At 38.7% G+C, this 15,479-nt stretch overlaps 1 protein-coding gene across 2 annotated transcripts in view; it reads left to right on the top strand.

Annotated features, from left to right (window-relative positions):
* The window catches only part of LOC126190974 (coiled-coil and C2 domain-containing protein 1-like), a 141,827-nt gene that overhangs the window by 117,754 nt on the left and 8,594 nt on the right, over positions 1–15,479 (top strand). Inside the window, exons 14-15 of one of the 2 annotated variants that reach the window (XM_049931643.1) lie at positions 3,648–3,799; positions 8,797–8,862. In XM_049931643.1, the coding sequence (XP_049787600.1) occupies positions 3,648–3,799; positions 8,797–8,862 (218 nt within the window). The remainder of the gene's footprint in view (positions 1–3,647; positions 3,800–8,796; positions 8,863–15,479) is intronic. The other variant, XM_049931644.1, reaches the window with a different exon arrangement.

The following is a 15,479-nucleotide window of genomic DNA, read 5'->3' as shown; positions in this document are numbered from 1 at the left end:
GATAGAGGTACTGAAGGTACCCTCCGCCACACACCGTCAGGTGGCTTGCGGAGTATGGATGTAGATGTAGATGTAGATGTAGAACAAGAACTCTTCAGAAAATTTGCACTTTTTACTGCCTATTATCTAATAACTTGCTGTTTTGTGTGACATAAAATTAAATATAGGATACATAAAACGAGTAAAGACAAGAGCTTTATGTGGCATACTTTCCTTTCTGGGAAAGAATCTATTACCTCATCAAAGTTCGTGAACGTTTTGCTACATGAAAAAATGAAATGTTGTTGTCTAATACTAGAAAAGCTGTTAATACAAATAGTACCCAAGACTGGTGAGGTTTTCCGATCTGATTGTGTGTATTTTGTCACTGTCTGCTAGATAAAACAAAATAAGCCTGCCTAATATTGCAACAATTGTTACACACACCAAATAAATGAGACTGTTTTGCCTCAAATCATCATTTTTATAACACGACAGAATATAATTCACGAAGTACCAATATCATATGCCTATTAAGCCTACTAAAAGCAAAAAGTTTTATGTTAGGAAATAGTTTCACGTTTCATTCATACTCTCTAGCTTCTGAAACATGAGATCGAAGAGTAGTAGTACGAAATTTTTATATAAATTTGGAATTGTAATATTCTTCCGTAAATTGTGTGAGTCCCCGTTTCTTCTCCTTCCTCTGTCTAACAATCAATCTTGTCATAACTAATTCTGTAACTATTCCTGCCAGTATCAAAACTTATTCTCTGGTTAACTTCACTAACCCTGCCACAATCACCGGTTTAGTATCCCACATTTATTCTCCGGTTAGGCGTTATTACCTGTTCGTACAATGCGTTTTCCGCGCTATTCCCAGAATAGAACTTCAGTGGCTGTTAGCCGGGGACTGTATAACTGGTCCTTAGTAGTGTAGCGGTCTGGCCAAAAATTTTCTGTCAAAATTTCATTCTCTTTGATACACGGAGAAGACAATACATATTCCTGTTAGTTGTTTATTTCCACTCTGGTAGTCTGAATCTATGGATTTTGCTAGTTATTATAACAACACTGATCATTTGCAAACCCAGTCAACCACATAAACAGCGATTGGCATTCACCCGTTCGGCTTTATTCTGCTCAGCTCGTATAGAGCCGTCCGCTTTTGTCTGCAGGTAAGTTTACTTGTAGATGAGACATCATGTACTCTATGCACGCATTCAAAAATCAACTTATGATTCATTCCAAAAATCAACCTACAATTTGTTCAACAGGGATGCGTTCAAAATCATATGAGTAATCGATAGGCCAACGTACGCTGGATGCTAGGCGATGTGTGAAACAAGGTCTTTTTCCTCAATAATATGAATTTGGCCTCTTTCCCCCCCTCTCCAAAACACCCAGGGTAGATACCCCGGTTTGCTCCCGCCCCCTAGTTCCGGGCCTGTTGCACATACATGAATCTGACGGGTTAGGCGCACCAGTGCACCAGTGAAATTTTTCCAGATAACATCTGGCTGCTTGCTGCTTTTGCTTATACAGCTAACTGCCACACTTCTGTAGCCACAAGCGGGAGAAGGTACTACCACAGCCTATGTTAGACTGTGATACTACTCATATGCGACTAAACTGCACATGCGCATAAGCTCGCTCGCAACCACTCAAACGAATCTAATGTAAACAGTTGTGACGTCTCGCTCATCGGAGGCAATTTGTTGTTATGAAGCATTGCATAGTCTTCCTAAAGCCTTTGACACATTTTGTTGTTGGCAGACGCTTGTATGAGCACTGTGTTTCGTTGTTGTATATGGTGCATTTTCTTTGCAACTTAAGTTTTATTTTAGTTTTTTTTTCTCTCGTTCTTGTTTTATTGCTGCAGTATTATTCTGCAGTAGCGAGCTACAGTAATATTCTTTGTTAGAGTACTGGTTCTTACCAGTCAGTTACAAAAATTTAACTGAAAACTAAAACAATGAAAAATTCCCGGAATTCTAAAAAACTTCCCTGGCTTTTCCCGGATGAAAAAATTCCCAGGTTTTTCCCATATCTCCCGGTTGTCCCAGGTCGTATACACCCTGTGTTTATATGAGATGCGGGAAGTTGTGGCTATGGGCATCCAGGTATTGCTGATTTCATGTGACGATGTTACCAGCAACACACTGTAATTTTGCGGGCATTAGGTTGTTAATTTCCCTAGTAATGTTCCGTTTAAGATCATCTATTGTGTGAGTATTTTCAGCAAACAATTTGCTCCCTAGATTGCTCCATAAATAAAGAATCTCATAATTTTAATTCCATGGACCTTTCGGGCCTGAGACCTCTGTTGAAAAGTATGTCTTCAAGGAAAATGTTGTTGATGTGGGCCATATTTTGGTTGGATGTGTGAGCGGTTATTCCATCTTGTTGGAATACTACAAACAGCTTTTCTGCATCTATTAATTGTGCATAGAAAGAGTCAAAGATCTCGAGAAATCTGGCAATGTTTAAGGTGTGTAACTGAAAATATGGGGCCAAAAATACACATCTTCTCTGAGTGAAGAGGTTCTTCATGGCAAATATGTGGGTTGGAATGAGTATGTGCAATTCTTTCAGTTTATATAACCTAACAAATGAAACCAGGCCTCAATTGAACATGAATTAATGCAAGGGGTCCAAGTAACTGGTAACAGTTGATGTCAACAGCCATTTACAGTAATTAACTCTCTTTTCTTGATCCTAAAATTTTAACTCTTGCACCACACCCACACAATAGGCTTTTAATTTCATATCTTTACTGTATAATGTACAAGATACACCAACTTTCTCTGATAATCTCCTTACCGACTTGCGAGGACTTCTTGCAATGTCCTTCCAAATTCTGTCTTCAGTTTCAGGGGTTCTCTCTGTCAGTCACCTATTCCTGTGTACATTATAAATGGATCCTACAGCCCTCCATTTCTTGTACAGATCTTGAATAGTGCTGGTTGTGGGGAGTTTCTTACCAGGGCACTTGCCTTGAAACAGTTCTTTACATTCCTTGATGGAACCTGTTGTTATGTAACACTCCACGATATCACTTCATTGTGCTACCCCATTTCTGTAACAACTCAACAATAAAAGCCTCTCACAACAACTGACAAACAGCTGCACTCAACTTTCTGATAAAATGCAGTGTAGCCAACATTTTGAGACAGCATTGCCACTTCACAGGAAATTCGACCGGGATGATTAACCAGTATGTGAGGTGAACTGGTCTATGTCGGAAACCCAGTATTTCCACAAAACTAAATGCTTCACATATATTTAGTGAGACAACATCCTGAAAACAGCAGAAGTAGGTTTAAAGTATGCCTCTGGGCATCCAGCTTTAGATTTTTCATCGTTGCCCAAATTTGGTGAAGGCAAATGTTGAAACAGTATCTTTGCACAGTGTATGTTTTTCTCTATCCATTCCCAGTCTAAAATTTGCTGTCCCATTTAAGACCTCTTTCTTGGTGGGAATGAAACTGTTTTCATTACTGTTTACTTTTCTACAACATTTATGTACTAGTCTTATAAACTGTATACAACAATATATATTATGTGAAAAGTTGTGTAAATCATAAATGTTTAAATATTAATCTTACATTTGTGATGAGTGGATGTTGCGTTATAATGAACTAAATTTGGTGTCCTCTTTTTATTAGGAATATCCACAAAAGGATAAAACTGCAGTAGTAAAAGACACAAACAATCCTCAGTACAACCAAACATTTCCACTGACAATACAACGGAATGTTCGTGCGTGTCAGAGGATATTTAAACGTCAAAGCTTGAAATGTGAAGTGTGGTCTCGAGGGTAAGATTTGGAACTATTCAAGTTTATGCTTCAGAATTTAAGGTATATTGTTTCTTACTAACATTTGTTTTTGTCTGTGGTTTACAAGTTAGAGCTTCATTGTAGAAATTATGTGCATAACATTTGATATAGAAGAATCTTCGGAAGCTGCTGATGCAAACTGAGTATCACTACAATTTTTTTTAATTGTCTGTAAGAGTATAGGTAGACAAACTTACGTGTGAAGCACCAGATTTCCATTGAGAAGAGATTATGTGGAGGAAATGGAACAGATTGTGACAGAAAGTGCATGAGATACAAAATGGTAATTTTTAAATTAAAAACAAAGGAGTTTGTATTTCTAGTCTTTTTATTCTCTTTTCTGGCTCATGTGTCAGAGAATTAAAATTGAACATAAACAGTAAACAAATATTTTTGTTGATTTGGTAAGCTCAGTATCTAAGAGTGCACTAACATTAAGTTGTTGCAACTATCCATGTATCTGTTTAATCAGCCTATGAAAAAATTTTCAGGAGCAACTTAATCAGAAAAGACACTTACGCATCAGCTTTCGGCCAAAGCCTTTTTCAAAAAAGGGAATGCGCACACACACACACACACATTTGCACAAGCAAGCACACACACACACACACACACACACACACACACACACACACATATTTGCACAAGCAAGCACGCACACACACACACACACACACACACACACACACACACACACACACACACACTGTCTCCAGCAACTGCAGCTGTGACATAGAGTGGAAGCAGCACTCTGGTGAGGGTGGGAAAGGGGAAGGGATAGCAGGGTATAGGTGAAGGGAGAGAAGAGTACTATCTGATGGATCTGAGAAACTAGACTGCCAACTGGCACAGTGTCAGGAGGTCATGGGGCTGGAAGTGGGGAATGGGAGCAAAAAAAGGAGAGGAGTGAGGAAGGGGAGATGTGGGCAGTGCATTTGTAGAGGATGGCATACAAAGACAGCGAGGGGATGAGACTAGGGAGGGGGTGACAGGACAAAGGGGGTGGAAACTGTTGGGTGGAGGGTTTGGGGACAGTAGTTTACTGTAGGTTGAGGCTGGGATAATTTCAGGAGTGGAGATGTGTTTTAAGGATAACACCTATTTCCGCAGTTCAGAAAAGCTGGTGGTAGACGGGGGGATCCAGATGACTAGGGTAGTGAAGCACCCATTCAAACCAAGCACATTATGCTCAGCTGCATGTTGTGCCACAAAGTTGTCTACGTACTTTGCTCTTGGCCACAATTTGGCAGTTACTTCTGGTGGACAGCTGTTTGATTGTCATACCAATATAAAAATCTGTGCAATTAATGCAACAGAGCTGTTATATGTAACATGGCTGCTTTCACAGGTAGCTTGACTTCTAATGGGGTAGGATAAGCCCCTGAAAAGACTGGAATTGGAAGTGCTGAGTTGGTAGATCAGGCATACATTGCACCTGAGTCTTGTACAGGCATATGATCCCTGTGGCAAGGGGTTGGGATGAGGAGTGGCGTCTGTATCCTCCCCACCACCTGCTTTTCTGAACTGTGCAGATGGGAGTTCATCCTTACAACACATTCTCCACTCCCGAAATTAACCTGGCCTCAACCTGTGATAACCTGCTGCCCCACACCCTCAACCCAATATTTTCCACCCTCTCTGTCCTATCACCTCCTCCCTATTTTCATCCTCTTTGTGTGTAGCCCTCTACCAATGGAACCACCCATCTTTCCCCTTTCTCACTCCTGTTTTGCTACTCGCCTCTCCCACCTTCCTGCCCTGCCTCAACAGCTTCCCAATGTTGTGCCTGCTGGCAGTCTAAGCCCTGAATGCTCTGTTAGAAAGCACTGTTCTCCCTCCCCTCCCCCCCTCACCGTCCGTCCATACCCTGCTAATCCATCTCCTTCCTCTTTCCCCATCCCACCCCATCCCCCTCCAGACATTCTGATCTGAGCTGCCAGAGGTGGCAGTCATGTGTGTGAGGTGTGCTTACTTGGGTGTGTTTCCTTTTCCGAACAACTCTTTATATTCTTGATATTCCAACCTCGGGTTTCCATTGTTTAATCAAAAATGGCAAATTGAGTGAGTGCTAATTAATGAAATATTATGTTTACAGATCTTGAAACTTACTATCAAAGAGTCTTACTTCTTTGAAGTTAGGTAGTCCAGATAAGATAAAATTTTCATCACTCTACTAACTCAGAATTATAAATATTATCCTTTGTTATAATGTAATGCCATGAAAATATCTTATGTGCAGGAAATATCTTTTGTGCAGTCAAGGCATTCTTTTTTTCTGTCTCTTTGTTTCCCACATGACTTCAAAGTTTTTCATGGCAGCGTCCTTATATTATAAATTGTTCTCATCCTTGTATAAAATTTTCTCAGTGTTGATATTTTGTCATATCTGAGTAGGGGATGCTGGACTTGGTCTCAGTTCCTCACATGGCTCTCAATATTCTGATTGGGGTGGGGGTGGTGGATTTTGATTGGGGGAAGGGGGTTTCTGCCTCATTGCTAATTTTTGCCTTTGCGCATGTGAATCCCTCTCTCCAAGTGACGTCACTTCTCCAGTAGAAGTTAGAATACCAATAACAGCACATGGCAAATGACAAGCTTGTGTGCCACTATAAAGGATGCAAACTCCATCCTAGAAGACAGTCACCTCCTGACAAAAATGATGGTGAATATCGTCGAAAGCCTGAGTTTAACACAGATTTGATGTTGTCTGACCACTGAGGAAATGTTATGCAACTTTTCTTTTCAGCTAGCTACCTGCATGTACTGATCTGAGAATTAGTCAAATAACTCTGATAACCAGTGTATGAATGTAACACAAACCGTACCACTTGTGAATATACACTGAAATATTCGAATATTTGTAATCATTCTTTCTTTAATGTTTCTAGTACATTTCCATCTTCCAGCTGATTTACTTGAACTTAATTTAGTATAAATGTTTCTGTATGTACTGCTTTCTGGGCCACCTTCGGTAATATTTAGAAGCAGAATGTGGCAATATCTAGGTGCAGAAAGTGAAAACGCACAATTGATTCAAATATTCACAGTTATGGGACTGATAATATTAAATAGATAAATAACAACATTTATACCTTTCAGAGGTCACAGGCTACTTTCTCATATCACATCTACTGCCTCTTTCATAAAGTAACATACATGTAGCTTGTGTACTACAGGGTAACATGCAAAGATTCTGTAATATAAGAATGCTGGTGACAGTGACAGATTATATATAACGTTGTGCTCTGTATGTAACGACCTCAATGTTGATGGGGCTTTTAACCTTGATCTTCCTTCCTTCCATTTCACTTTTTAATTAAGTATAGGAAGATAATATGTTCTCTAACTTATTTCGGAATAAGCTAGGTTTCCATGTATTTTATATTTTTTCCTGTCCATTTCTGTTTTATAGCCTGAAATTTTGTTCAGCAGAACACTTACATGTTGAAAATCACTTCTGTTTCACAATATTCCTCACTCACTGTTGCTTTGCCAATGTTTATTCCCATTGTAATGCGTATGAATTCACTAACTTTCTGTTCAAGTAAACCACTGGGCTGCTTTGATTCAGATGTTTCATTTTTTTAAATTTATTTATCTAACAAGTGCCTTTTTGCAACTACATTTTCTCATTCACACCTGTTGAAACTTTTGACACCTTTTAAAGCCAAATGCAGTAGGCAGACAATATTTTTTCTCAGGGTTTCCTTGATAGTCTTGAAGTACAGATCTGTGTAGCAAAAGCTGTGAAGTTTTTTAAAGTTGGTATTTCATTCTGGTAGATATTTCAGACCCACTCAGCTCAGCGTTGTCTCTCTCCTTCCAAAATTTTCACACCATTGGTGTAACTTTTGTTTTCGCTTGTCAGCTTTTGCTTGCACGTTGCTTTGCCTTCCCTGTTGGGACCATCACAGCTGCTTGCAATAACTCTCCAAGCTTGCACTAGCCACCAGTTTGCCAGTACTATTATGAATAGTTTTACATCAGAAGTAAATCGAATCTGTTGGTAGTGTTATTATAATGTAGGATCTTTGCAAAGGTTACCTTTCTAGTATTTAATCTGTGCATATTAAAGGTGCAGATTATAATATGGATGTGATTCATAAAAGCAACCTGTGGCCTCTGATAGGTATTTATATTGTATTGCAATGCAGACACCCACATAACTTTGATTTTTGAGGTCTATGTACTAAAATTATTGCATTATCCTTCTGCACACAGACAGTGCCACAGGTTCCTCAGAAAACTACATACAAAACATTAATTTTAAATAAATATGTCTGAAAAATGCAAGTGTAGTCTTCAAACATTTGTAGTAGAAACATGAAGTATGACTGGTTATGGATAATTAGGGATTTTGTATGCTGACAAGACTATAAATTTAAATAATGCAGATTTAATTACTGTATAAAGCACAGCTGAAGATAAACAGCAGGTGTTGTCGACTGAAGTTTCAGCTATCATACCAGAGTTCAATTTATAGTACAGAAAATAAAATAACTTGTGGCATGGTTTTTGATAGAAGTTTAAATAATAGAGATAGCTGAAGACCAAGGCTATCTGATTTTACTGGATCTTTTAAAATATGGAGTGTTTGAAATAAACGAACATAGGAACTGTGTTCATTTATTGCCGGTGTTTGTCTTTTATTTCACTGTTCGTCAGCATGAATTAAAGATACATGAAAAATGTTTGAATTATGATGGTAGTGAATTTGGATTTCTCTTAATGGAGAAGGCCAAACATAAAGTAGTATTTTTGACAACCTTGTGTAAAGTACATCTTGCATGAGACTGGAAGACATTTGAGATATGATATATGAAGTATTCAGGTACAAGATTAGCCTAGCAGGTCATCTGTGCTACCCTTCAATAACCATATGCAGCATAACAGGCTTGAACATTCATTTTCTGTACTTTTTCCCTTAATAATAAAGCTGAAGTTGTTGACATGATTAGGGTTAATTCCTATTGCAGGTCAGTGATACGAAATTTATGTTGCTTCTGTTGTCCAGAGACCTGTGGCAAGACAATAAGTTGCAGGTAAAGTTGCATCAACCTTAGAAGTAATACCAGAAACTTAACAATAAGCTGTTAAATTGATGTTACTAATTTCTTTGTACAATGAAAAGTGCTTTTTATCTGGCTTTGAAAGTGTTGGGACAAGTCCATTTCTTTTCAAATTGTTTAGTCTCTTCTTTCTTGCTTTTAATGTTTTGCTTTAATTTCATTTGTGAGCAATAAACACTTCAAGTTTAGCACTTTTATAATTGTGGTTATTTGGGAATTGTGATTTAAATAAGTAGAACTATTTGCATCCTGTAAAGGAAGTAAAGTACAAGGAGCACACTAATTTCATTGGAAAAGTTTCCTGGTTGTCTGTTTCTTTCCCAACTAATTACCCAGTGTTGCCTATTTGCCCAAATATTAAGTTCGGTGTATCAGGCTGGGTTGAAATTGCAAGCATTTGATAGCTTTGTGTGTCACCCCTTCCTTCTTCACCCCCACTCTTATGGATTAAATATCAGCAGGAGGACTATCGCTAATCAACCCAGCAACCTCAAAAACTATTGATTAATCACTAATTTAGTTTCTTTTTTATCACTTTCATATGTCACCCTCTGTGAAGAAAAGGACTGCTATTTTGCTAATATTCAGGTGGGACACTTACTTTCTTAATTCTATTTCTTCTTCTGTTGTTCTGCAGTCCATTGTTGACCTTTGCCTCTTCAGCAATTTTCTGGCAGATGTCGTGATTCCTTGCTACTGCTATCTAATTCCTTTATCACAATCTCCGTAGATCTTCTTTGACATATCTTCTTCGGTTCCTCTGTATCACCCAGCTCATCCCAATCTTACTACGGTAGGTGACTCTTTACATATGGTACGAAGATCATTGTTATATCATCTTCTTCACCTCCCTCCACAACAGAGGCCTTTTATTCTGCAGAGTGCTTTCCTTTCAAAGGCATCTAACATGTTAGTATCTCTTACTGTTAGTGACTGAGGCATGTGTGAGCACTTGCCTTAAGTGTTTCATAGATGATTAATTTAGTGGTGTGAGAAAAGAGTCATGAAGAAAGTAGTTTCATTATGGGAAAGTAAGCTGTGTTGGCTGCCTCTACCCATTGTTCAATTTTGCATGAGGTATCGTTATTGTAGGTTATGGTCAATCTCAGAAGTTAAATTCTTCAGTCTTCTCAAATTCACAACCAGATACTATTACTGACCCTATATTTAGTCTTGGACTCATTGTCAGTCCTACGTCCTCATCAACATATTCTGATGCGTTAAACTCCTCCTCCATTGCCATGTGAAATCTTGTAACTGTGTCTGTATCAGCAGTGTTGGCTAATATTTACACCGATTTATGGAAGATATGTAACTTTTTGCTGCATGCTCAGATTAGTAGCTAAAATCATTTCGCACACATTCTTCATAACGGAACTTATAGAATATGTCGTGAGAATGAACTGGGACCTTTTTCCTTCAGTTGAGTGTCATGCTTTCTACATTCTTTTAGTATTTCTTGTCATTATCTATCAGTCTCACGATACTTGCATGACAGTCATTCAATAAAAAGTTTTTATCATTATGCATTTATTGTTTCAGTTGTTATCGTAAGTTGTGCAACATAAACCTCTTACATTAGAAGAGCTTTTACCTGGTATCAGGTAGCTCTGATTAAAATTCAAACATTTCATAAAATATTTGTAACTATTGAAATCACGATGCACAGTTGATAGACTAGAGTTGTAATTAAATCTGAAGTAAATTCAGGCCAACATTAATAATTTGAGTCTGTCATTTACAGCAGACTTATAACCTTAATTTACATAAAATTTTTAGCTAAACATTTGCATAGTTTGTGTCTTTTCCCATTGAGAAAATTACATTAAAGGTGACATATGAATATAGTTCTCTCATTACTTGATGGCTGTCTTCTATAAGATGCTAACATTGCATTCACCATTAAGCAAGTGTGGTAGTTCCAACTCATTTACAAATTAGGTATTCAAAAAGTTTGCATTTTGTGGTCAAACATCCACCTGAAGAGTTGGGTAGCTCACACACAAAATGAGGAGCCAACCCGACTATATCCAGAACAAGTAAATACTCGTATATTGAGGTGCCATTTTCACCAAGTTATAACAGACAGTGTGGTGAATTTTCTGACATACAAGTAATTTTTAACATTTATAACTGCTGAACTATGACCCCTACCTTATGGTTGGTGTCATCACTTTTTCCTTCGTGTTGGGGTTTGCATGGTCAGATCATCCGAAGAACTATGACAGGGGTAGCTTTGCTACTGGTAGGGGCTCCCAAGCTAGATAGGTCAAAGGTGATGATTCAAAATAAATGGGATACCCTGCTCCTCCAGGTTGGGGGTTCAGTGTAGGTCCAACTCCTTCACACCATAAAAAAGACAGTTGCTATGAAATGCCAAGAAATAGCCTTGGATTCAGTATGGAACACCACTGGAAACGGCACTAGGCAGTCAAATGCCTAATGCTAGAATATCACAGATTGGAATGTGGCACTTGGAATATAAGATCACTGTACACCACTGGAGTGTTGAAGGTGCTGAATGACGAACTGAACAGGTACAGGCTAGAAATAGTGGCACTGCAAGAGATAAGATGGTGTGGAATAGGGATGCATAATGATAAGTTCTACAGTTACTTCTATAGTGCAAATAAAGAAGGTAAACATCAAATTGGAGTTGATTTTGCAGTAGCCAACAGAATAAGAGGAAATATCATGTACTTCACGGCTGTTACTAAAAATATGGTGGACAAGAATGAAAGGAAAGTTCACAGCCTTAAAATGACATTGTACCATGCACCTACATAAGATAAAAATGATAATGAAAAAGATAGTTTCTATAAAGACCTAGAATCAGTAAAGGAAGACGCACCCATTTTACATTGAGAAAATGTTCCTAAGTGATGCCAATGCCAGGCCTTTCTGAGATCCTACATTGGCCTCCATAGCCCACACGATTCCTCCAGCAACAATGGAATGAAAAAAGTCAGTCAGGCAACTTCAGAAAACCTATGGATTGATTACCTACTTTCCTCACAGAAAAAATTATAAGATAACCTGGAAATGACTTGACCAATCCACACAGAGTAGACAACATATTAGTGGATGCTAGACACAGAAGTGTTGTTGCAAATGTAAAATCTCAGAGAGGTGCAGAAATGGGATCAGACTACTAGCTTGTGCTGACAACTATTCATGAAAGAACAGAATGCAGAAACTGCAGGAGAAGACAGAAAATAAACACAGGTATACTGAAAGAGGACCAATGATAGGGAGCCTGCTTGCCTCAGCGATACAGATAGCCGTACCGTAAGTGCAACCACAACTGAGGTGTATCTGTTGAAGGGCCAGATAAACATGTGGTTCCTCAAGAGGGGCAGCACAGCCTTTTCAGTAGTTGCAGGGGCAACAGTCTGCCTTGTAACATGCCTTGCTTTGGTGGTATTGACCACTGCGAATGGCTGAAAGTAAGGGGAAATGACAGCCGTAATTTTTCACGAGGACATGCAGCTTTACTATATGGTTAAATAATGATGGCGTCCTCTTCAGTAAAATATTCTCCTATTCAGATCTTCGGGTGGGGACTGCTCCAGAGGATGTTGTTATCAGGAGAAAGAAAACTGACATTCTATGCATCGGAGCGTGGAATGTCAGATCCCTTAATCGGGCAGGTAGGTTAGCAAATTTAAAAAGGGAAATGGATGGGTTAAGGTTAGATATAGTGGGCATTAATGTAGTTTGGTGACAAGAGGAACAAGACCTCTGCTCACGTGAATAAAGGGTTATAAATATAAAATCAAATGGCGTAATGCAGCAGGAGTAGGTTTAATAATGAATAAAAAAATAGCAGCACGGATAAGCTGCTTTTAACAGTGTAGTGAACGCATTATTGTAGCCAAGGTAGACATGAAGCCCATGCCTACCACAGTAATACAAGTTTATATGCAAACTAGCTCTGCAGGTAATGAAGAGATTGAAGAAATGTATGGCGGGATAAATGAAATTATTCAGATAGTTAAGGGAGATTAAAATTTTTTAGTCATGGGGGACTGGATTTCGATACTAAGGAAGGGAAGGGAAGGAAAAGTAGTACGTGAATATGGACTGGGGGTAAGGAATGAAAGAGGAAGCCGCCTGGTAGAATTTCGCACAGAGCATAACTTAATCATAGCTAACAATTGGTTTAGGAATCCTGAAAGGGGGTTGTATGTGTGGAAGAGGCCTGGAGACACTGGAAGGTTTCAGATAAATATATAATGGTAAGACAGAGATTTAGGTACCAGGTTTTAAATTATAAGACAATTCCAGGGGCAGGTGTGGACTCTGACCACAATTTATTGGTTATGAACTGTAGATTAAAACTGAAGAAACTGCAAAAAGGTAGGAATTAAAGGAGATGGGACCTGGGTAAACTGAAAGAACCAGAGGTTGTAGAGAGTTTCAGGAATAGTGTTAGGGAATGACAGACAAGAACAGGGGAAAGAAATACAGTAAAAGAATGGGTAGCTTTGAGAGATGGAATAGAGAAGGCAGTAGATGATCAAGTAGGTAAAAAGACGAGGGCTAGTAGGAATCCTTGGGTAACAGAAGAGATATTAAATTTAATTTATGAAAGGAGAAAATATAAAAATGCAGTAAATAAATCAGGCGAAAAGGAAGACAAACGTCTCAAAAATGAGATCGACAGGAATTGCAAAATGGCTAAGCAAGGATGGCTAGAGGACAAATGTAAGTATGTAGAGGCATGTATCACTAGGGTTAAGATAGATACTGCCTGTAGGAAAATCAAAGAGACCTTTGGAGAAAAGAGAATTCACCTGTATGACTATCAAGAGCTCAGATGGAAAACCAGTCCTAAGCAAAGAAGGGAAAGCAGAAAGGTGGAAGGAGAACATACAGGGTCTACACAAGGACAGAACTATTGATAGCCTTGGGATAGCCACCCCTGACAAAACTCTACCATCTGGTGAGCAAGATGTATGAGACAGGAGAAATATCCACAGACTTCGAGATGAATATAATAACAGACTTCGAGATGAATATAATAATTCCAGTCCCAAAGAAAGCAGATGTTGACAGGTGTGAAAATTATTGAGCTATCAGTTTAATAAGTCACAGCTGCAAACACTAACACGAATTGTTTAGAGATGAATGGAAAAACTGGTAGAAGCCACCCTCGGGCAAGATCAGTTTGGATTCTATAGAAATATTGGAACTTATGAGGAAATACTGACCCTGACTTATCTTAGAAGATAGATTAAGGAAATGCAAACCTATGTTTCTAGTATTTGTAGACTTAAAGAAGTCTTTTGACAATATTGACTGGTATATTCTCTTTCAAATTCTGAAGGTGGCATGGATCAAAACAGGGAACAAAAGGCTATTTACAATATGTACAGAAACCAGATGGCAGTTACGAGGTGAGGGGCATGAAAGGGAATCAGTGGTTGGGAAGCGAGTGAAACAGGGTTGTAGTTTATCCTCAGTGTTGTTCAATCTGTATATTGAGCAAGCAGTAAAGGGAACAAAAGAAAAATGTGAAGTAGGAATTAAAATACATGGAGAAGAAATAAAAACCTTGAGGTTTGCCAATGACATTGTAATTCTGTCAAGAGACAGCAAAGGACCTGGAAGAGCATTTGAACGGAATGGACACTGTCTTGAAAGAAGGATTTAAGATGAACATCACCAAAAGCAGAACGATGATAATGGAATGTAGTTGAATTAAATTGTATGATGCTGGGGAATTAGATTAGGAAATGAGACACTTACAAGCAGTAGATGAGTTTTGCTATTTGGGGAGAAAAATAACTGATGATGGTCGAACTAGAGAGGATATAAAATGTAGACTGGCAATGGCAAGGAAAGCATTTCTGAAGAAGAGAAATTTGGTAACATCTGGTTCAGATTTATGTGTCAGGAAATCTTTTCTGAAAGTATTTGTATGGAGTGTAGCCGTGTGTGGAAGCGAAACATAGATGATAAATAGTTTACACAAGAAAGCTTTTGAAATGTGGTGCTACAGAAGAAGCTGAAGATTAGATGGGTAGATCACGTAACTAATGAGGAGGTACTGAATAGAATTGGGGAGAAGAGGAATTTGTAGCACAGCCCGACTAAAAGAAGGGATTGATTGGTAGGACACGTTCTCAGGCATCAAGTGATCACTAATTTAGTATTGGAGGGAAGTGTGGAGGGTAAAAATTGTAGAGGGAGACCAAGAGATGAATACACTAAGCAGATTCAGAAGGATGTAGGTTGCAGTAGTTGCTCAGAGATGAAGAAGTTTGCACGAGATAGAATAGCATGGAGAGCTGCATCAAACCAGTCTCTGGACTGAAGACCACTATACATATGCATGCAATTAAAATTTGAAACAAGTTTGCTGCCATGGAAGGACAGCGAGGTGATGTAGATACGTTATGGTCCAAGCTCAAGATCGAAGTCAAATGCACAGCAGATGAAATGCTGAAACCATTGGAGAGCAGGAGGTGGAGCAGAGGATAGTTTAATGACAAGGGTACACATGCAGTTAACAAGAGAAAAGAGGCTAAAATGTTATGGCTGACAGACAGACACGATGAAAGTTAAGGTTGGGATATGTGGAGACA

This window comes from Schistocerca cancellata, chromosome 6 (assembly GCF_023864275.1).
Source record: "Schistocerca cancellata isolate TAMUIC-IGC-003103 chromosome 6, iqSchCanc2.1, whole genome shotgun sequence".
In the NCBI taxonomy this organism is placed as follows: Eukaryota; Metazoa; Arthropoda; class Insecta; order Orthoptera; family Acrididae; genus Schistocerca; species Schistocerca cancellata.
The sequence above is the reverse complement of the archived record's forward strand: the minus strand, read 5'-3'. Positions and strand labels throughout refer to the sequence as shown.